The following is a 23,470-nucleotide window of genomic DNA, read 5'->3' as shown; positions in this document are numbered from 1 at the left end:
GTACTTTTTTTTTAAAATTTATATGTATAACAAAAGTTACTCTGTTTTTACTATCTTATTCATAAGGTGACCCACTATAGTTTTTAAAATAATTTAAAAACCAAATGTTTAAAAGATAATAATGCACCCATTAAAACTATTTTTGACCTCTTCTAAAACCCTATCCGCTATCATTTATACCATTTTAATTTTTTAAGTGTCATTAGATAGTGTCTTCTTTCGTTAAAACTCATAGTCGTGTACCTTAACTCATTAGTTGTAGTCTTCTTTATGAGCAGTATTTTTCGTTAATTGGTGTTGTTGTATTAGCAGCATGTGACAGTTCGATGATAAAGATTTGAGGAAGATTATACCTTTGGAGAAGATTATTCGTCTGATATAAGTCAGAGTACCTTTAGTCCTTTACTCATTTCTTTTTCAATGCTAGCATATATGTTGTTGTTGCTGTTATTTATTTGTTGGTTTTAATTTCTTGTCTTAATTATTTATATTGAACCTGAACTTATCAGGTTAATAGTACTATTTCATTTATCTTAGAAATATTCTTTTCATTTAGCATATCACGAATAATTTTGCAATGCCCAATTTGCGTTTTTTGCTCCCATTAATGGCAACAAATTCACAGCTAATGAACTTATCAGGTTAAACGCTGTTTTTTGGCTCACGGTAAATGACCCTTTGATGAGACGTAAGGAAAAGGTATAAATGATAGCGCGCGGATCAGCTTGGGGCGGGTCAAGGAAATGGTTTCAGTGGGCGCCTTGTTATTTTTAAAGTATTTGGCTTCAATAAAATTTAAAAATATAATGAGTGATCTTGTGTGTAACATGACAAAAATTAAGCAATTTTTGTGATACAAAATAAAGAAAAGTAACTATCATGGATAATTGTCATTAGTTGAATGACATTCTGAATAATCAACTCGACCGTTACATCATGGCTTGGAGAAGAGAAATTGACAACTGAAAGTGGGTTGGGTAAATTAATCTAATTCCCTGAGAGTTAATTTCTCATATGATAATCAAACTTATGGTTTTTCATATAAAAGATATTAAACATTTTTTTTTTTTGTAATTTTTAAGTCACTAAATTTATAGTTGATTAATTACTCAGAAAATAATTTTAGCCGGATAAATCCTTAATCTTACCGGAAAACTAAGCAGGAGCGCCTATGTAAAATCAGGATTCAGCAACTAGACATTAAACAATATAATCTTGGGAAAATACATAATTTGTTCCCCCTAAACTTATCTCGAAAAATCAGTCACTGCAATTTTGGGCGGGGGGGGGGGGGGTTAGGGGGCCTTTTACACCTGTAAATATTTCCACGGTTGGTTTTCAGGAAAGAACACAATCCTGAATAAATGCAGCGGCAGAATGAAATTCTTTTTCAAAATCAACATCATTGTCTGATACATTTTCCCTGGATGTTGTCATTGCAATGTAACTGGGGAATATGCTAAAGTGACATTACAGGGAAAGCCACACCAGGCATTTGATTAATAGCCAAAATCATCAAAGATGGGATCAAAATTTACAACGGCGAGGACATATTCCATATTAAACTTTTGGCAGGGAATATCCAACAAGAAGGAATCATAGGACTTGCAAACCTAACCCAACTTGGATGAGTCAGTTTGGACTTGTGATTGCAAGCTTCTCCTGAGAAAATCGGACAACTTTCCAGTTGCAGCACGTCCTCGCTCCAAACAGCGAATGTAGTCATCAACTGTACAGGAAAATTTTAAGCCATAATTGTAGGTCAACTCATTCCTAAGGAACAAAAGCCAAATTGCAAGTACCAAAAACTGTTTCCACACAACATGAACTCCCCCTAAAGTGAATGTAAACTTTTTTCAAAAATGATGTCCGATTTCTGAAAAAGAAAATTGTTACCCAACTATCTTCTTTTTTTATTGGTAAATACAACTATCTTCTTACATTACGGAAAAAATCAAAAAGTGATGAGGCTCCAAAATGCCAATCTAACAGAAAGTGAATCGATTCAACTCTCATCCAGATACATGCAATGTGAAAATGGGAGGGTCAGATGGCAGGGAGAGTGACACATATAAGAGGAAGTACATCTCCCAGTCAAAGCAACTTACACAACTTTACAGTATTAATTCCATTTATTTTGAATCTGCAATCAAACTACAACTACAAACTTTTTGACAAGTATACTGCAACTACAAACTACAACCGTTGCAAACTTGCAATTACTTAACTCACTCCCCTCCCCTCTACCCCCTCTTTTTCTTTTAAAATAACAGTGGTGTCTGGACCAACTTGTGCCTAACTTGACTCTTCTTCAGGTACCAGTATCCTTCCACTAGCACAGTCACCAAATAACTTCTGTCCCACCAGGACTTAAATCACCTATCTGTCTTGCTTAATTCGAACACTGGCCTCCCATTGTCTTAATTCCAACTCCATACACCGCTAGACTATATCCTTTGTCTATTTAACTCATATTCATATATTTTCAACTTATTTCATTTTATGTTTATGCTTTCAACACTTACGGAGAAAGGCTAACCCTCCAAAATAAAACTGGAGTTAGAGCGGTGCTGCACTACAGACTTATCCACAACCCCAAGAAAATAGAGTAGTGCTGCACTATAATGCTGTAATAGTCCACCATAACAAGCATATGTATATTGAGATAAAAACCGCACTGGTTCGACTGAGTCTTCTACTTGACCTAAGCTCCTGCTGGACAATATACTTCTATGGCTCTTTATAACTACATTGTATCCTATTTCTCCTACTTCAAATCAAAATTGAATTGATTTGTTGCAAGTTCAACTTAGTGAAAGCGAGCATTGAAGCTTGTTAATTCTGGTCAATGAAAATGCCAAGTTCAAAATAACCTTTTTGTCGTTAAAAGTAGTTTTGGCTTTAAACATAAGCTGAGGAGAAGGATAAGCAGAGCATGTTGATATCTCCATAGTGAAATTCTAACATGTTACAGAAAGAAATGTTGATACATTGTTTCAAACAAGGGGATAAACGGGAAAAAAATTGAGAGGTGAGGCAAAAGCCAAGGTATTTCTATTTAAATGTGTAATCAGAAATAACAAATCCCGTGGCAACCAAGACAAGAAAAGCACTAATGGTATCACTCGAGAGTCATGATGATGCAGAGCTACAAGATATTGCCATTTTAAATGCAACCGGACTGCAAACTCCCAAACTTACATTTGTATCTATAGCGAACCACAAAATTAAGAGCAATGGTGAAACATCATGCTGAAGGTATTGCTCCATATTCGCTATATGTATTACAGTAACCAGCTAAAATGCATCTAAGTTGAAGAGATAAATCATAAAGAAACCAGACAAATAACTATCCACTAGAGACAAACTACATCACCAAACTGCTGACTAACCTCTCAGCATTGACAAATTTACTGTAAGAATCACAAGCTCCAACCGAAACCCAGAATTTCAGATTCAGGCAGAATAATAAAGAACTTTGAGGTAATGAAGTTTCACTCATACATAATAAAAGCATAGTGCTACCTCAAAAGCATAGACTGCTTATTTCTGGGATACAAGCACATACTGATACAACTTTGATGCTTTTGATGCTATAACAATCACAACAGTAAAAAGAACTTGTATGAAATATTATTATATATGATATTGGGAATGTAACTACATAGATTCTGATCTTACCTGACATTACACCGTGTGTAAAAGATGTTATAAGTCCATGTTCCATGGGTTCACCTCTCACTTTCAACGATTCTTCAGGAAGCACAGATAATGTCGAGTTAGGGAAAACTAGATATACAAACGCCTTCATTTTCTGTTATCAGGAAAGAAAATTATACAGCAGTATTATTGTATGAGTACGACTACGAGGTTGCTAAGAATGCCAAAAAGCTTAATGAATTGCATAAAAGACTAAATGGAGACAACCTGCTCTTCTAGCTTGCTAGGGTCCAGTAGAATATGTCCACTCTCTGCTAGACTACAACATATTGCAACTACAAAAAACAATAACCCTCCATCATTTCATCTTTCCTCGTACTGAAGCATTAAGTAGATCATCAAATAATGATGCTTCATCACAATATGCACATGGAAGATTAATACCAGCAAGGTGCTTCAAAGGAATCCCAGCATCCACAAGGGCAGCACATACTGCATTTATGGCACATGGAAGAAGCTTAAGAAAAGTGCAGTCAAGGAAGTTTCCTGACTGACGAATCAAAGTTGAAGAATGATCTTAACTTCAGTAATATACAGAATTTAAACATCAAACGGTAGACGAGGCATATGCAGCTCCCTTAAAAAAGATAGGTCATTTTGCTGAGTTCCTTCAAAATATATTTTTCATTGTTACATCCTAATTAGAAGTCACTTCCTGAAAATTTCAACATTGTTGATATTACGAAAGTCAACATGAGACCATAAAAGAGTTACGACTTCTGGCGGGTAGGTATACCCTGTCCTCTCGCTTACCCTTCTCTCAAGGGCCTCACAAAATAGGTCACCAAACTACAAATACCAACCGTCCTAAAAAATGCATGACTCTCAAAAATATAGCCAGCACTCTAATCTAGAAGCAAGATTCTTGGAGCACTATACCAAAAAGTGAATTCTGATAATCTAGTAGGAACCAAACAAGGGATAATTATAACAGCAGAATTTTTCAGCGTAATCTGGGATAAATTAACGCTGTGCTCATTCACTTATTTATTTGATCATTTATCCAGAGTGATGAGAGCTCTTTTCCCATTATCCCAAGGCATTCTCAGATATCAGAGCGTAAATCATCCAAACTGTAGCAAGAGAAGGAGTTCAATGACTAAGGATACAGCTCCATCATCGTTGACAACCTGCATAAAAATTAACCACTTCAGTTTGATTGGAGCTATCATTATGATCAAACAGATATATATACACTTCGCAAACAAACAAACAAAAAGAGCTAACAAAATGACAATGCATAGAAATACCCAAAGACCAAAACTACTTTTATGTCAGGAAGTTGCAAGCACATTGAACTCATAAGCTATCTGATATTACGAATTTCAGATGACACATAACCACCCAACTAAAATGTCAAAACCTCAACACAACTGTCTTAGATGGACATAAACTTAATGTTCATCAATGCATACCCTGCATTCCAATATCGTAGCATACTGATGCAAATAAGTTTTAGCCCCCAAAATAAAGTGGCTAGAACTTGCTCTTCAGCTTTCATACTTAATAGACTAAATGATGAAACAAAGTGAAAAGACAGATAAATACAAAAGAAATAATATTCATACCGTCTATGTTGCCCAATTGTCTCTAATCCTTCAAAAGTGAAACAGAGGGATTTTTAGAGGTCCTACTGCAGGCTTGGGCTCTAAGTGACTGTAACATAAGTTCATAACCGCTGTCGTTTAAGTTACTATGTCTTCATCACTAAGTACCATATCCTCTTTATATGCATTGTACTACGCTATTTGAATCAGATCACAGCCTAATATGCTTTGAGTTAATTGTATGGTGTCGATCCCTTGTAAAGAGGGATATCCTATGCCTGTTTCCCTACATTTCTCCTATTGCCTCTCTCTTCCTATATTCCTACTACTATTCTTCTCTTTAAACAACTATAACTGCTACAACGAACATCTTTCTACTGTGCTTCACCTTCTGCTTCGAAATTTCTGATTCACTAATGGTACGCTCTTCTTCTTAAGCTTGTTACTGTTCACACAGAACAACCTGCTTCTGTTTTCTTAACTTTGAAAATTTCCAGTGCAATATTGAGCAGTATTTTCATACAAGCCTGCATGAAAACTATCCAACATTTTCTTGGGAGAACAATGAGTGATGCTGAGCATAGTAAAGAAGCATTGTTCAGTGAATTAGGAAAAGAAGACCATCAGCATGGAATGTTGCTCCTCTAGCTCTTATATGAGTAGTTTGGAAGGCGAGAAATAGAACGGCGTTCGAAGGGGTAGGGAAAGATCCTGTTTATTTGGTGAATAGCTTGATGTCTCTAGTTTCCTTTTGGTGCAGCCTTGAGTTTCCAGTTTGTATATAGATGACTTTTGTAGAGACCCATGTCTTCTTGTAAGGAGCTCTACTTTTTGGTATATTACTTGTACACCGGAATTTCCCCAATAACAACGAAATTATTCACCTTATAAAAAGAGACCATCCAAAATTCTATTACTGCCCTAAAAAGTTTTTTGCCTTCTGACTTCCTTCAAGAACTACAATCTTTGTAAACATGTAAGAGTTGTAAGTCATGGGGTGTTAATTACTTTTCCATTCAAGAACAAATTCAAGTTCTTTATCCAGACTACAGCTACGACTACAGCTCCAGTACAAAGCTAACAACTCGTCCACCACCAACATGAAGAGTTAAACCCACATATATAGCAGCAGCAACAACAACAACAACAACAACATACCCGGTGTAATCCCACAAGTGGGGTCTGGGAAGGGTAGTATGTACGCAGACCTTACCCCTACCCCTTCAAGAAGGCAGAGATGTTGTTTCCGAAAGACCCTCAAAAATAACAATAACAAACAACTCCATCCTTAGCTAGACGGAGTCAGCCATAAGAATACTCACTATCCCATCTTGCTCCATTTAAACCAGTTTCATTCCAATCAAAAATAGTTTAGGTTGTCTTACACTATAACCCCCTATCCCCCATGTTATTCATTCTAGTGATGGATGCTCCGAGTAAAATGATGGATCGTGCGACGGGCGGTGGCTTCTTGAGAGGATTCTCAGCTCCGATCAAGGTGCTCAGTGCCCGAAGAGTCTCTCATTTGCTCTTTGCGGATGACACCCTAGTTTTCTGTGATGCCGATATGGATCAGTTGACCTACCTGAAGCAAATCTTGCAGTGGTTTCAGACAGTATCAGGACTCAAAATCAACCTCGGCAAGTGTGAGATCTTCCCGGTGGGTGAGGTTGCTAACATTGATGCTTTGTCTTATGTTCTCGGATGTAAGGTGGGTTCCCTTCCCACTACTTACCTGGGTCTCCCATTGGGCGATTCGCATAAGGATACTACGGTTTGGAATCCAGTGATCGAAAGGGTTGAAAAAGATTAGCAGGCTGTCAGACACGGTACTTGTCAAAAAGCCGGTAAGGAAGTGCTTATTAAAAGCACTTTATCGAGTATGCCCACCTATTACTTGTCCCTGTTGCAAGCTCCTGTGAGCATCACACAAAAACTGGAGCAGCTTCAAAGGAATTTTCTTTGGGATGCGGCGGATGGAACTAGCAAGTTTCATCTAGTGAATTGGCAGACAGCCACTTCCCCAAAGAAGTGGGGTGGACTTGGAGTAAAAGATCTTAGGATATTCAACAGAGCTTTGTTGGGGAAGTGGATGTGGAGATTCGGGGTAGAAGAGCATGCTCTATGGAGGGAGGTCATAGTAGAAAAGTACGATTCCACGGGAGGGGGTTGGAGGACCAAGGCAATCATAGCACCTTTCGGGTGTGGCATGTGGAGGAGCATCATGAAGATTTGGGAAGCCTTCAGTGGCAACATCACTTACAGGGTGGGAGATGGAAGGAGAATCAGCTTTTGGAATCATAGGTGGTGTGGAGAGGATACTCTGAGGGTCTCCTTCCTCCACGTCTTCAGAGTTTCAAACCAGAAGGAATTGATGGTCCAACAGATTCGTAAGGAGCATGAAGGGGGGTAGTATGGGACCTCTCATTTAGAAGGAACATGCAAGATTGGGAGATTGCGGAGCTCCAAGATTTGTTGACACTGCTATATGGGCAAGACAGGCCCCCTCCATCTTGTGATTCTTGGAGATGGGGTTGGCGATGGTTTGTTCACTGTAAAGTCCTTTTACCAGAGTATGTTGGTGAGAGACGAGGCCACTTTTTCATACTCCTCGATTTGGATTCCTAAGGCGCCTATGAAGGTGTGCTTTTTTGCATGGCTAGCGTCGAGGGGAGTGATTTTGACTGTTGAAAATCTACGAAAGAGAGGAATTACACTTGTTAGTTGGTGCTACATGTGTAAAAGCTCAGGGGAAGAAGTTGATCATCTTTTGTTGCATTGCCCTGTGTCCTCGGCTTTGTGGAGGGAAATCCTGAATCATTTTGGTGTTCAATGGGTGATGCCAAGCTCTGTAAAGGAAATGTTATATAGCTGGGCCGGTTACCGTCGAAGAAGAAAGCAAAAGGCGTGGAAGTTCACCCCGTTAGCTCTCATGTGGATAGTTTGGGGGAGAGAAATAGGAGAGCTTTTGAGGGGATTGAGTCTCCTTTTTCACATCTTAAGAATAGTCTTTTATCTTTGATCGCTTTTTGGTGCACTCATATAGCCTCTACTTGTATAGAAGATTGGGCGTCTTTTGTAGAGAATCATGTTCTGATGTAAATTCTCTACTTTTTGGTGTACTTCCTGTATATGGGAGTTCTCTCCCTTTTGATTAATACAATTTACCTTATCATAAAAAAAACACTATAAGTTCTTTAAATTTTCTACTGACATACAAATCTCTAACAGTAAAACAACTGGCGAAACCACAAGGTATTCATCTTAATTGTTACAGGAAAGGTTAACAAATGCCTATGGAATGAACTTCCTCTTTACTTTTAGACTGTCTCACCTGAATGATAATTGACGTGGTGGTATTTGGATGAACATTCAAAACACAAATGCTTTGCACAGTCCTCTTCAAAATCATCTCATACTCCTTCTCCGCTTTACCTACACAGAAAGTGAACTTTTGAGATTACGAAAGGAGAATCTTCTATTGCGATTATGCCCCATTATTACATACCAATCGAATACCAAGGAGGTACCTAAAACCAATCCTACTCGGACATATAATGCAACAAGAGAGATAAACACCAAACAGTTTGTGAATGAAAATATCAAATATCAAATACTGCAATTTGCCTTTTCATCAATTAGTAACAAGAAGTGCATGAAAAAGGCCAATTTAGAAAGTTCAAATAGCAGTAATGTCGAGCATCTGTAGTAACTTTGGATGTGTGTTTCTCCACTAGAAGAAACTATTCAGAACATAAACTTTGATCAGATACCAAGCACCTAGGAAATAATGAACTGCATTTTGGGGAACTCACCAATCTGCCCCGTTTTTGGCTTCCAAATGACTTCAAAGCAGGCCTTTTCCGGGTTCTCATTCTTCTTTGTTCCAGCCTTTGGTCCATAAACAGCGGCAAGAACTTTTGTCTCCCCTATACAAGTATAAACCCATCTCAAGACTTCTATGAAATCCAACTTCAAATGAAAATATAACATAAGGCAATTCCAAGAACACAAGAGTAATATTAACCATGAGAGAAGTACAAAGTGTTACAAAATCTCATCAAATCAGTTTTAAATGAGCAAAATTAGCTAGCTCTCAACCATAACGAAAAATTGTTACACCATTAGAATCTTTGTAACTCCCTGCATCCCACTTTAAGTGTGGTAAATTAACTTTCAGAGAACAAAATTGACCACATCCTGATAGTAATATTTCACGTGAAGAATAACTTGTTTCAAAGTCGACAGTTAATTATTTAGAAAGGAGTACTAAATTTTCCACCACAAGTAAACGAAGAGAAATTAGAACTGTAGTTCAAAATGTATCAAGAGTTCAAAGGGTAGATATAAAATACCTTGAGACCAACTGGCAGAGCCATGAGCCCGATTAAGAACGTTACGAGTGCAAGCCAACGGTCTCAATTGGTTCGCTGTTCGCCCATCCTTCCTATCTGTTTCCATTGCTCTGTGAGTGCAACAACTCTCTCTCTCTCTCTCAGAGTTTTAGTTAGGGTTTATGGGGTTGCAAATTAGGAAGAAGAAGAAGAAGAAGAAAGGAAAAAATTAAATTACATTGCAGCCCCTGTTATTTTCTCTTCTTCTTTTTTTAAACTTTTCGCGCTTTACCAATACGTATGTGATAAAACATCTGGTGAAAATAAAATTTAGTAGTTTCTTTCATGTGATAAAAGTAATAAACTTAGCCATTTGGGCACCAAATATTAGTTCAATAATTTAAGATACACATGAAATATTGAAAAAATGGATTGAAAATACTTCAATTCAAATAATTACTTCATTCACAAAACTTCATACACAAACACAAAGCAATTTCCAATTACTCACTTTCCGCTCCAATTTTAAACACCTTCTCTTTTCAACTTCAAATAAATATTTTTCAACAAGAAGTATGACCTTATTTGTTCTTATTAAGATTAAGACGTTTGAATTTAAGTACATATTTGAATATTAGTGTATATATTAAGATTAAAATATTTAAATCTGAATATTAAATAATTAAGTCTTTTTTACTCTACATCTGAATGAGTAAATTTTATCTTTATTTAAAAATTAATAAGTATAAATACAAATTAATTAGTAAACTAATTGATTCAATACTATATTAATAAAATATTTTTAAGAAAATTATATGGTTGTTAATGGCGATGATGGCTAACAGTGATGGTTACGGGTGTTGACATGGTAAGAGATGGTGGTGGTGTTGGTTGATAGTGGTTATTATGGGTAATAGATAGTGGATGATAATAGTAGTTAGTGGTAGTATTTGATGGTGGTGGTGATTGATAATAGCAATGGGTGATATATTGTGGTGGTTGATCGCGGTGATTGGTGATTGTTGTGGTAATGATGGTTGGTGGTGATGATTGTAAATGATGGCTAGTGGAAGTGACAACTGATATTTATGCGTGGCAAGGGTAGTGGTTGTGGCTGAGGATGGTGGTAATGAGTGGCGGGTAATGGCTGATGTTGGTCTATAATAGTAGGGAACATCGATAGCAGTGGAGATGGTGAATAGTGGTGAAAGTGTAGGAGCAATAGTGAAATATCGTTTTTATAAAATTCTTGAAATGGTATATTATTAATATAAGATTTTGTTATATACCTTAATCATTAAGAACTATCCAAACCCATTAAGTGGTTATAAAATTAAAAAAACAAATAGACTTAACGGTTAAGATCTGAATGATTAAGATTCAGACCTCCATCTATACTATTAAAAGCACAAAAACCATTAGCGAAATATTGTTGCCCTTTTACCCTTTAAAATAAAGCATAGCATTGGACAAACTTATAATTTAAGTTATTTTTTTATGTTTAGTACTTCAAAACTAATTAAAATTTTGCTTATCAAAACATCCCTTATTTGAACTCGGTAAAAAGGTCCTAAATATCTAAAAAAATAATATAAAAAAGCTTTATTTCCTTGTAGGTGACTTTAATTTTCTGAACATGAAACGCGGTGATGCTTGTCCTAAGTTTTTGTCCATTTCCTTTCTTACTACTTTGTTATAGCTAATTTAATCATTTTAGACTAAATTAATTAGATTATTAATAAATTTATTCGTTAAAACTTAATACAACAATAAACGATAAATATATAAACTTTATCACATATTAATTATCCATTAGTTGGTTTTTTTCATCCTATGTAGTTAAATGGGATAATTTCACATAAATACAACTCACACACATGACTTGTAACATAATAGCCTAGATACCACTTTGCAAATCTATAGCCCAAAAATAATAGGCTAATTCCCGAAAGACAGCTTATTTTGCTCCCTCTGTATACAACCAGTTGTTTCATTCTCTTGATTTCCTTTGATTATTAAGCATTTGATAAAAAAATGCAAATCAACCACAACGCAACTCAAAAATCCTGAATAATACATATTATCTGAAGGTAAGATATTCAAACACTTTTATGTGCAATTGCTGAATCAATCCAACAGAATAAAAGAAAAATAAAAACTTGGTAAATGAATTGTAGAATCCCTCCAATGCTCATACAACACATTACACGAAAAAGAAGGGGAGGAAGTGTCAAACTTCCGTAGAGGCCTCTTACACACTAACAATGTATATACATCCTTATAAACTGAAAAAATATATAATTATACAATATTATACACAAATATACACATTTATACACAATTATACAATACTATATAACTTGTATAAACATGTATAATAGTGTATAAGAGGTGTTTGTATATCCATATACACAATTATACACTAGTATACAGTGTTGATACAAACTGCTACATAGTTATGATTTTCATCAAACCCAATTTCAGATTCGCGACTTCAAGGTCATAATAATAATGAGCAGAACTTCAAACTTCAAAATCTTCCAACATTAGTGGTTATTTTTTGGTGCAAATCAAGTTTGAGAGCTATTTATTTTCAGATCTGTGTGTATTTTCATGTTTCTTTTAAAATCTTCAATATTCTTCTGCTTTCCACCATGGACGACGGAGTAGGAGCCCGAGCTTTCTTCGAGCCATTGATGGCAGAACTGCGTAGGGGGTAGAGGAGGGGGAATAGCGGGGGCTAGGTTAAGAGAGGATGAGGGATCTATGTGGGTTAGAAAGAAAGAAGGGAGACGCGGTGAGAGAGAAGGGAATGAAGAAAGAAGAAAATAATAAAAACCCTAAAAGTATGTCTTTAATAGTGGGCTAAAGGCTGAAAAGTTTCTTTCAAGTTATGTACAACATGGGCTAAATAGGGTAAGAGCTTCAAATCTGGGCCATTTTCGGTTGGGCTGTTAGGCCAAGTGACATGGGTCGTAATGTGTCTCATATTCCTCTCATGAAAAAATATACGGAAACGGGTTTAAAGTACCCCTATTGTATGCTAAATGGTTTATAAACCCCCGTCCATCTATCCGTCTGAAAATATATAGGACGTTAATTTTATTCTCAAAAGTTTCACCGCAATTAACATCAACACATGTGAGCCTCTCATTAAATGATGTGGCAACCTTTCATTTGGCCACGTGGCTCTGTGGGGCTAAAATTGCATTTAGGTAGATTTCGACCCGATTAATTACAAAAGTATATTTATTGAGTTACATATTTCTTCCTTCCATTTTAGCTCAAAAACTCTTATATCATTTTTAAAAAAGAAATATGCAACACCTTTTTATAGCTTTTTTCTTAATGTATTGGTGATTGTGATATGGCTATGTAGTGTACACTAACAATATAAGTATTTTTTAACTATTGTGAATTGTAACTTGTGTTAAAAATTATATGTAATATATTACCAATTAATACTTAGATGTAATTAGTCATTATCTTATAAAAAACTTGATCATATAAAAAATTAACATATTTGAATTCATGCCTCTATCTCTCTACAATTACCTTCTACCAACGAAAGTTGGGCATTCTCAACTTATAAATCTAAAAACAAAGAAGTACTAACTATTATTCCCATTTTAGATTAAATATGAAAGATATAAAGAGTTTTTGAAGCTTCAGTTTGATGAGTGTTGTACATTGTCTTCATCTTAAATTCGGTGAGAAATCATGAATAATTTACTATACTTTTATCATAGCGATAAAAATAGGATCAAAAGATATACTTAATTGACATGTACTGAAGTACTGAATTTTCAATCCAAAAGAAAGTTAGGAGAACTGTAACGACCCGATCGGTCGTTTTGAGCATTTATAATTCACTCGGTAGTTTGGGGGCACGAGTAGCTCTGTATGATGTATTAGGACTTGTGTGCAAAATTTGGGTTCATTCCGAGTTGATTTGATATGTTTCGGTGTGAGTTTTTTGGAAGTCGAAAGTTCGAAAGTTCATTAAGTGTGATTTGAGGTGCATTTCGTCGTTTCGATATTGTTATGTGTGTATTGAGGCCTCAAGTAGGTCCGTATTATGATATGGAACTTCTTGGTATGTTTATACGGAGACCCGAGGGGCTCGGGTGAGTTTCGGATAGGTTTGGGTTGTGTTGCGCTCGTTTTTCTTATGTTTCGACGTCGTTTCTTCAAGCATAAATGGTACCTCATTGAACAAATGAGCTCCAATTTCTGTTTTTATTGCAGCATTAGATCCGTATCGTAATTACGGAGCCATAGCAAAAAAAACTCGTCAAACTTGGACATCGTATGAGGATTTTATAGTCATTTACTAAGAATTGAATTTCTAGATTTTTCAGATTAATTACGAAATTGTCACTGCGCCGTATTTAAAAATCTGCACTATTTCCAAGTATTGAAACCAATATATCTCCTTCAATATAAGGTCAAATGGAGTAATCCAAGAGCCTAACTTGACTAGAATTTCACAAGAAATTCATTGGAGGTATCAAAAGTGAGTTTCGAGATCTTTTGGCACAAGAAACGAGGCAGAACAATGTTAAAATGAGGGTTTTATGCATTTAACATATTTTGAGTTGGGGAGCTCGGAATTGGGCAATTTTTCGAGGCGCTTTTCAGTATATGAATTGGGTAAGTGTTCTCTACTCAGTTTTAGTTATATTTCATGAATCTACCTTCGATTTTAGCTTTTGGTTGATGAATATTAAAGAAGAAATTGGGGGTTTTGGCCTAAAGTTCCATAATATGAATTTTTGAGTTTTGAACATCGATTCAGAGTCAGATTTGAGTGAAACTAGTATGGTTGAACTCATAATTGAATGGGTTTACGTATTTTGTGAGTTTTGTCGGGTTCCAAGGTGCGGGCCTGGGTTCAGCTTTTTGGCCGATTTTGGGCTTTTGATTAAAGACTCGACCTTTTCGATTGGGATTGGTTCCTTTAGCATTGTTTGATGTATTTGAGTTGTTTTTGATTAGTTTTGAGCCATTTGGAGGTCGGAACACGCATGATGGGATTCTTGGAGCATCGCTTGGCTTGCTTGGTGTTAGAATTAGCTTGTTTAAGATAAGTAACTCTTCTAAGCATAGTGCTGAGGGTATGAAACCCCAAACTACGTGTTATGTGATTAGTATTGAGGTGACACACATGCTAGATGACGGGCGTGTGGGCGTGCACCTATGAAACGGGACTTTGTTGTTCCCATGGCCCTGTATAGTGGCCCTATTTTGTTGATATTTGTATTTTCATCATGTGATAAAGTAATCCAGGTGTCAATCATGCTAAATATCATGTTTAGGCTTTATGTTGATATTGTTTGTACCAATAGTGATTATCTTACTTGTCACGACCCGGATTTCCCACCATCGGGGGTCGTGATGGCGCCTACTATCGGAGCTAGGCAAGCCAAGCAGTTAAAACATTTTCTGATAACATCTCGACAAGGGAGATAATCACATCCCTTTTCTATTACGGTCGTTTCTTACTTAATAATCAAGTCAAAAATCGAGCCAACGCTCCAAGGAGTTTACAAATCATATTTCCTTCTCATTCCTTTCATATCATATAGAAACCATCAATTAACAAGGAAGAGTCACTACCGAATCCCAACAAGCACAAATAAGGACTCGCGGTCATGCTAGACACCGGTGTATAGATACTCGTCACCATGCCTATACACCGTACTCAACATTTAGCAATTAGCAAATAATACTCTAATCATATTCCCTCAAGCCAAAGTTAGATCAAACACTTACCTCGAATGCTCCAAACTCAACTCAAGCCTCTAGTATAGCTTTACCCCTCGAATTCGGCTCCAACTCAGTCAAATCTATGAAATAATGACTTTACCATATTAATAATAGCTAAACAAACTAAACCCAATGCCTAAATATGAATTTTCAAGCTTTCTTCCAAAAATTTCAAAATCCCGCTCCCGGGCCCGCTTGGTCAAAACACGAGGTTCGAACCAATTCCATGTTACCCATTCCCCCACGAGCCCGAATATACAATTTATTTTCAAATTCGACCCCAAAACGAGGTCTAAATTCAAGAAAATCGAAAAGCCCTAATTCTACCCATTTCCCCCAATTTCAACCCTGGATTACATGTTTTAGGCCAAGGATTTGGATAAATGATGAAGGAAAATGAATGAAACAAGTTAATTAATACTTACCCAAGAAGCTTTGGTGAAGAAGAGCTCTAAAAATCGCCTATAGGCTGTGGAGAAGATGAACTCGTGTATTTTTTGAATAAAAACCCGAAGCTACTGTTTCTGTAATTTTTAACAAAAATCACTGGGCGTTGGGTTTAGCGTTCGCGACAGGGGTGTCGCGTTCGCGAAGAAGGAGGATTGGGAAGCATCGCGTTCGCGGAAGGCTTATCGCGAACGCGTAGAAGGGAAAGGCTGGGTCCAGGACTTGTACTATGCGAACGCGGGAAGGACCCCGCGAACGCGATGAGGCAAGTGGCAAGGCTATGCGTTCACGGGCCACTGAATGCGAACGCGAAGAGGAAACAACTGGGGTCCTGAATTTGACTAATGCGATCGCGAGGTTTAGGACGCGAACGCGATGAAGGAAGACACAGAGCTACGCGAACGCGAGGGGAGGAGTGCGAACGCGAAGAAGGATTTCACTGTGCACCAACAGCAGATTTTTCTGCAATTTTTCCTAACTACAAAACCATCCCGAACACCTCCGAAAACACTCCCGAGCCCTCGGGGCTCCTAACCAATCACACACACTAACTCAACAACATCTTACAGACTTAACCATGCGATTAAATCGCTAAAATAACATCAAAAACGAGGAACCAAACCTCAAAATCATCACTTTTTCATCAAACTTCATAAACTTTCAAACATAGAGATTTATGTCCGAAATACGTCAAATGACGTCCGATTTCGACCAAATTTCACAGGAAGCGCTTAAACCACATATAAGACCTGTACCGGGCGCCGGAACCAAAATATGTGCCCGATACCAACACTTTCTAATCCATTTCCATTTCAAATTTCCATATAAATTTCAGAAAAATAATTTCTCAAAAAAATTCATTTCTCGGGCTCGGGACTTCGGATTTCGATTTCGGGCATACGTCCGAGTCCCATATTTTTCTACGGACCCTCCGGGACCGTCCAATCACGGGTCCGGGTCCGTTTACCCAAAATGTTGACCAAAGTTAACTTTAATCATATTAATATCAAAATTCATCATTTTTCACACAGAATTCATATTTAAGCTTTCTGGCTACACGCCCGGACTGCGCACGCAAATTGAGGCAAGTAAAAAATGAGGTTTTCAAGGCCTCGGAAGCACGAAATGAAAGAGAAAACAGGTGATGACCCTTTGGGTCGTCACATTACTGTCATCTCACTGATTTCCATTGTTTTTTGGTACCCAGTCATATTCATGCATTCATATCATATCTCAGTCTTAGCTGTTATTGTTGATGCATCATATCATTGTTGTCGGGCAAGTTTCATGACATTTTGAGCTCGTGAGCGATACTGGAGAGAGTGATGAACTGAGTGAGGCCGATGGACTAATTGTGAGGATACATATATATATATATATATATATATATATATATATATATATATATATATATATATATATATATATATATATATATATATATATATATATATAGGGCTGCATGCTGCAGCGATATTGGGTCAGGCTGCACGTCGCAACGATATAGCGCTTGGGCTGTAGGAGCCCCTCCAGAGTTTGTACCCTACCAGTGAGCGTAGTCGACTATATATATATATATATGGATCAGGCTGCACGCTGCATCAGTTATTATACATCGTTGAGTGATTTAGTGTGCTGAGTATCTATATATTATTAAAAGGAGAGGGCTTTCTCCTTAAGCCAAGTGGCAGCCTAAAAAAATGCCACATGGCATAATTGGTTACTAATTAGTTATTTAGTTTATAATTAGTTATTGGTTACTTATTTTTTGAATTTAAATACATATAAAAAACAAAAATAATAAAATACATAAAAAACTACCATATATATTAATTGGTTACTTTATTTGGATTAATAAATATAGATATCTTATAATTAAATATAATTAAAAAACAAAAAATTAATATATATAAAAAATAACTATCCATTCAAATTGGGTGGGAGTAGTTTCAAGTTTGAGTTTTTTAAATTATTTTAAAATAAAAAAACAAAATTAAAAAATAATGAAATTTACCAATTCAAATTGGGGAATAGTTTCAAATTGAGTTTTAAAAATTATTTCAAATAAAAAAATGAAAAATTATCCTATTCAAATTGGGGAGTAGTTTCAAATTGGAGTTTTGAAATTATTTTAAAATAAAAAAATGAAATAAAAAACTAACACACACACACACACACACACACACACACACACACAATATATATATATTATATATATATATATATATTAATTGGTTATTTATTTGGATTTATAAATTATAGATTATCTTATAATTAAATATAAAAAAAACAAAAAATAAATATATAAAAAATATTACCCATTCAAATTGGGTAGGAGTTAGTTTCAAGTTTGAGTTATTAAATTATTTTAAAATAAAAAAAATTAACCTATAAAAAAAACAAAAAAAGAGAAGAAAAATTGCCCATTCAAATCGAGAAGTAGTTTCAAGTTGGAGTTTTTAAATTATTTTAAAATAAAAATCAAAAGTAAAAAAAATAATGATTTACCAATTCAAATTGGGGAGTAGTTTCAAATAGGAGTTTTAAAATTATTTTAAATTAAAAGAAACGAAAAATCTATTTATATATACATATAAAAAACAAAAATAATAAAATAAAAAAAAACTACCACACAACACACACCACACCACACACACACACACACACACACACACTCATACACACACACACACATATATATATATATTTAATAAATATAGATATCTTATAAAATTAAAAAAAGAAAAATCAATATATAAAAAATAGCTACCCATTTAAATTTCGTGGGAGTGGTTTCAAGTTTGAGTTTGTAAATTATTTTAAAATAAAAGGCAAAAAAAAAATACCTATAAAAAAAATGAAAAAAGAGAAGAAAAACTACCCATTCAAATCGGGAAGTAGTTTCAAGTTGGAGATTTAAAATAAAAAACGAAATTAAAAAAATAATGAATTACCAATTCAATTGGGAGTAGTTTTCAAATTGGAGTTTTAAAATTATTTTGAAATAAAGAAAACGAAAATCTATTTATATATATATACATATAAAAACGAAAATAATAAATAAAATAAAAAACTACCATATATATATTATATATATATTATATATTATATATATATATATATATAGTAATTGATTACTTTATTTGGATTAATAAATATATAGATATCGTATAATTAAATATGATAAAAAAAACAACGAAAAATAAATATATAAAAAATAGCTACCCATTCAAATTGGGTGGGAGTAGTTTCAAGTTTGAGTTTTTACCCATTCAAATCGGGAAGCAGTTTCAAGTTGGAGTTTTAAAATAATTTTAAAATAAAAAACAAAATTAAATAAAATAATGAATTACTAATTCATATTGGGGAATAGTTTCAAATTGGAGTTTTAAAATTATTCTAAAATTAAAAAACGAAAAATCTATTTATATAAATAATATATAATATAATATATAATAATATAATAGGAGAGTCAAAGAAATCTATATCTATATATATTCTCTCTCTCTCTCTCTCTCTCTCTCTCTCTCTATATATATATATATATATATATATATATATATATATATATAATAGGAGAGGCAAAGAAATGTTATAATGACAAGTGTCATAATTTCTATTAACAATATAATTATACTAAATATTGGATAATATAATAAATAAAAAAACATACCGAAAAAATTATTTGATGACTATATAAGTCCATTTAATTTAATGGAGATTTTATTTATTAAAATTTAGACAATATCTATTCTATTTATATAGAATAGGATAATCAAATAATTGTGATAATTTCAAATGTAACATCGAAAAATTAACAAAGTGACAAATATTTTTTTAATATTGACCGCGCATCGCGCGGGTACTACTACTAGTTGAGCTTAGTAAGAGAGGATGCAAGGTAATGCGATTAAGTACTCTAAGAGTGTGAGTACATATTTCATCTCTGAGATACATGGCATTCACATGCATACATGACATACATGCATAGAGATGCATTCTTCCTCATGCTATATAGTATCACGTCATTCATGACTTATTATACACATTGATATGTAGGTATGGAGAGGTACTTTATACTTGTTATTTGGAAAGAAAATGAAATATTTTATTTATTGTGGAAAGGATATTTGAAAAATTACAGTTTTCAAACTTACTCGTACTTTTGGCATTTTCTGTATGAGATATGGGATTTTCTTTCACTGAGATATTTGAAAAGCATAACCATTTTCTAGAACTGTGAACGAGTTGAGTATTTTACTTTGGGATATCTCTTTTTATACTTGCATTTATGTTGTTATGAACTGTTGTGGAAATATTGGGCTTTGGACCCGATCCTGTGTTTGCTCGTCACTGCTTTCAACCTGAGGTTAGGTTTGTTACTTTTTTAGTACATGGGGTCGGTTGTACTCATACTTCACTTCCTGCACAGTGCGTGCAGATTCCGGATGCTGATGTTGCTACGTTCAATGTTTGCAGGATTTGAAGGCGTACCCGCGTTCCTGCTGTAGCCGCCTCTTGTTCACGGTAGCCTTAGACTATAAAATTCTATTTATGTACTTTTCAAACAGACTGTGTAATTATTCCATTGTTGCTTTGTAAACTCCATTCGTAGAAGCTCATAATTTAAACTACCAGTCATTGGGAAATGTTTAAGATTTAGATAATTCTCTTGTTTAATTGTTTTATTAAGTAAAATGAAACTGGATAATTGTTAATTGGCTTACCTAGCGGGTTGGGTTAGGTGCCATCACGACTGGTGGATTTTGGGTCGTATCAAGTTGGTATCAGAGCTCTAGGTTCATATGTTCTGCTAGTAGAGACTTGCGGATCGGTATGATGACGTCCATATCTATCTTTGAGAGGCAACAGGACATTTAGGATATACTTCCCATCTTTCTTTCCTTATCGCGCGTCATTGATTCAGCTTGAAGTGTGACTCTTTGAATTCCTTCCACGCATTCGTATGCGCATGTGAGCCCTCGGTATCAGGTGTACATCGACGGCTTGTGATTCCATGGAAGAGGTGCGAGATGTAATTTTGGTATGCTGATGACGGGCTAGTCTGGAGGACTTGAGGCCGGGTTTTGACTGTGGTTTGGGCACGGAGGTGTTGATTGTATGAGCACGTGCTTTTGGATCTATATGTCCGGCAGTGGCCCTATTCGTAGAATTTATGGCTAGATAGCTACGTGATGAGTATGATGTGACCTCGAGATGTGTTCATATGGTTGAATGTGACAAAAAGGGTCTGCTTGGAGTGTAGAAAGAACTATTTGGTGCTTGATTTCCATCTTGAATTAATGTATAGTCCCGAGTTATGGGTGTGTTGAAGGGTCTTTTCATGTTGATTAGTTGAGGAGTGAAGTAGATTTCATATGGCTATATGAGTTCAGACTCAGGAAGATTAAGTGATTGTGATACCATGTTGTCATGACCCATTTTCACAATAGGTCATGAGGGCGCCTGACACCCTTGTCAAGCAAGCCAACTGCGGAAACATTTCGAAAACACTTATGATGCCCTTAATTAGGATATGTGAAACAAACGCTCAATTTGGAATTTTAAAATCAGAAGAGCCGAAAACTGTAATAACGTAATTACACACCCAAAATAATCGTCTACCAAGTGTGTGTGCCAGAACCTGGTGTCACAAGCTACGGGCAACTAGTAGAATATACATCCCAAAAGAATATCACACTATCCTACTGTCTGGATCCAAATAGACAGAAAATAATAAATACAAAAGAAGACTTCTTCGGCTGTGGATCGACATGGAAGGAAGGCAGCTCACCGTAAAAGTCCCAAGTCCGCCCGCTAATGCGCACCAGAGTGGTAACCAGATCCACCTGCCTCAAACACTGTACATTTAAGTACAGAAGCGTAGCATGAGTACATAAACAACATGTACCCAGGAAGTATCCCGTCTAATCTCGAAGAAGTAGAGACGAGAGGTCGACTTGATACTTACTAAGGCCGAATAAAATAAGGAGAATTTACAACAAACAGCAATAACTCAGATTATAAGAATTTACAAGTGCAAAAACATGGATTCCTTCTTCAGGTTATCATTACTAGTATCCCTATATACATGAAAGCAAATATGAGGCCTAAATCACAATAATGTGTCATATAAATCATACACACATAACCACCGAGGAACGTACGGCCCGATCCAAAATAGAAATAGTAAATTGTGCACTGCCGAGGGTCGAACGGCTCGAACCATAAATGCATCTATCACCCCGCTCGCGAATCACCCGTGCGACGCAGTCAAATATAAACAAGCTCATGATCGAGCAACAACAACAATCAATACGCATATGAGGGTGGCTATACAAAGAAGTGCCAATTATTTCCTTTTAAAGAGACAATGGATTAAGGTCATTTTCCAATTCTTTCTTCTTAGTCACACGAGTTCATATAAATTCAAGATAGTCAATTATACTAGAAAATCACGTAAAGCATGCTCATGGGTCCTAAACTACCCGGACTTGGCATAATAGTTGCTACGCATGGACTCTCGTCACCTAGTGCGTACGTAGCCCCCGGATACAAGGACAACTAATTCAATTATTATACCTATGGGGACATTTCCCTCTTACAAGGTTAGAAAGGAGACTCACCTCGCTCCGAAGCGCACTTCCAATATCAAGAACAAGCCCAAACCCTCATTTCGGAGCCAAACGTTCACAAACTAGTTAAAGGAAATAAGAACTAGCCAATATAAATTTACAAGATCGAATCCTAGCTATTTAAGCCATTTACCAACCCTTTTTACAAGTTTCCTAAATTCCGACCCCGGGCCCACGTGCCCGGATTCCGAGATTTTTCGAAGGAAATTGCTCTCCATAACCTAAGGATCACTAATATATGATTTCTAGTTCATTACGTGGCAAATTACATGATTAAATCTTAGTTTTATTAAAGCCCTAGGTCTAGCCATAACCCTTGATTTTACTTAGTTTTTAGTGTTTAATCTACCTAATATACGTGTGTTTAAGCTAAGGATGAAGGGGAATTACTTACCTTACAAAGTTGTGTTGAAACCCTCTCTTTGGAAGCACCCAAATCGCCTAAGTGTAGAGTGAAAAATGATAAAATGAGGTTTGAGTTCGTATTAAATGAAGGTTCTGCTCCCAGCGAATTCCGCTTCTGCGGAGCATTTACCGCTTCTGCGGGAACAGCTTCTGCTGTTTTGGGCCGCTTCTGCGGTCTTGGCCCAAATTGGCTGGACCGCTTCTGTGGTCAAATAGCCGCTTAAGCGGGACCGCTTCTGCGGTCTCAAGATCGCATCTGCGATTTTGCCTGAGCTGCCCCTGACCGCTTCTGCGGATTCCTGACCGCATCTGCGGTACCGCTTCTGTGGTCCTAGAACCGCAGATGCGGTTATGACAGAAGCAGCAGACTCAGCATTTTTTTCAACTTTTAACTACACTCGAGCCTCGCTCGTTTGACGCTCGGGGCTCCCGTGCCCCGCCGACCAAACGACAAGTCCAAAATCACGAGGCGGACCTACTCGAACCCTCGGTTCACTCAAAACACGTTAAATCTAGGAATCACGTCCTAAAACCAATGAATTAATCTATTGAACTCTAAGTTCTTAATTTCCTTCTAACGGTCTAAATGCCCTCAACTACTCGGATTGACACA

At 36.0% G+C, this 23,470-nt stretch overlaps 2 protein-coding genes across 2 annotated transcripts in view; both read right to left on the bottom strand.

Moving 5' to 3' along the window:
- Positions 1,358-9,860, bottom strand: LOC109211980 (exosome complex exonuclease RRP46 homolog). The gene is made up of 8 exons (XM_019375585.1): positions 9,623-9,860; positions 9,083-9,196; positions 8,602-8,702; positions 4,830-4,850; positions 4,105-4,177; positions 3,928-3,995; positions 3,682-3,814; positions 1,358-1,729 (listed from the first exon to the last, which is right to left on the bottom strand). Exons 1-8 carry the CDS (start codon positions 9,726-9,728, stop codon positions 1,614-1,616), a joined length of 732 nt encoding a protein of 243 aa, XP_019231130.1. The 5' UTR covers positions 9,729-9,860; the 3' UTR covers positions 1,358-1,613.
- The window catches only part of LOC109220625 (DNA-binding protein HEXBP-like), a 4,303-nt gene continuing 2,467 nt past the window's right edge, over positions 21,635-23,470 (bottom strand). The window contains exon 2 of the mRNA XM_019385088.1: positions 21,635-21,666. Coding sequence (XP_019240633.1) covers positions 21,635-21,666 — 32 coding nt within the window. The remainder of the gene's footprint in view (positions 21,667-23,470) is intronic.

Source organism: Nicotiana attenuata, chromosome 2, assembly GCF_001879085.1.
Source record: "Nicotiana attenuata strain UT chromosome 2, NIATTr2, whole genome shotgun sequence".
Lineage (NCBI taxonomy): Eukaryota > Viridiplantae > Streptophyta > Magnoliopsida > Solanales > Solanaceae > Nicotiana > Nicotiana attenuata.
The sequence above is the reverse complement of the archived record's forward strand: the minus strand, read 5'-3'. Positions and strand labels throughout refer to the sequence as shown.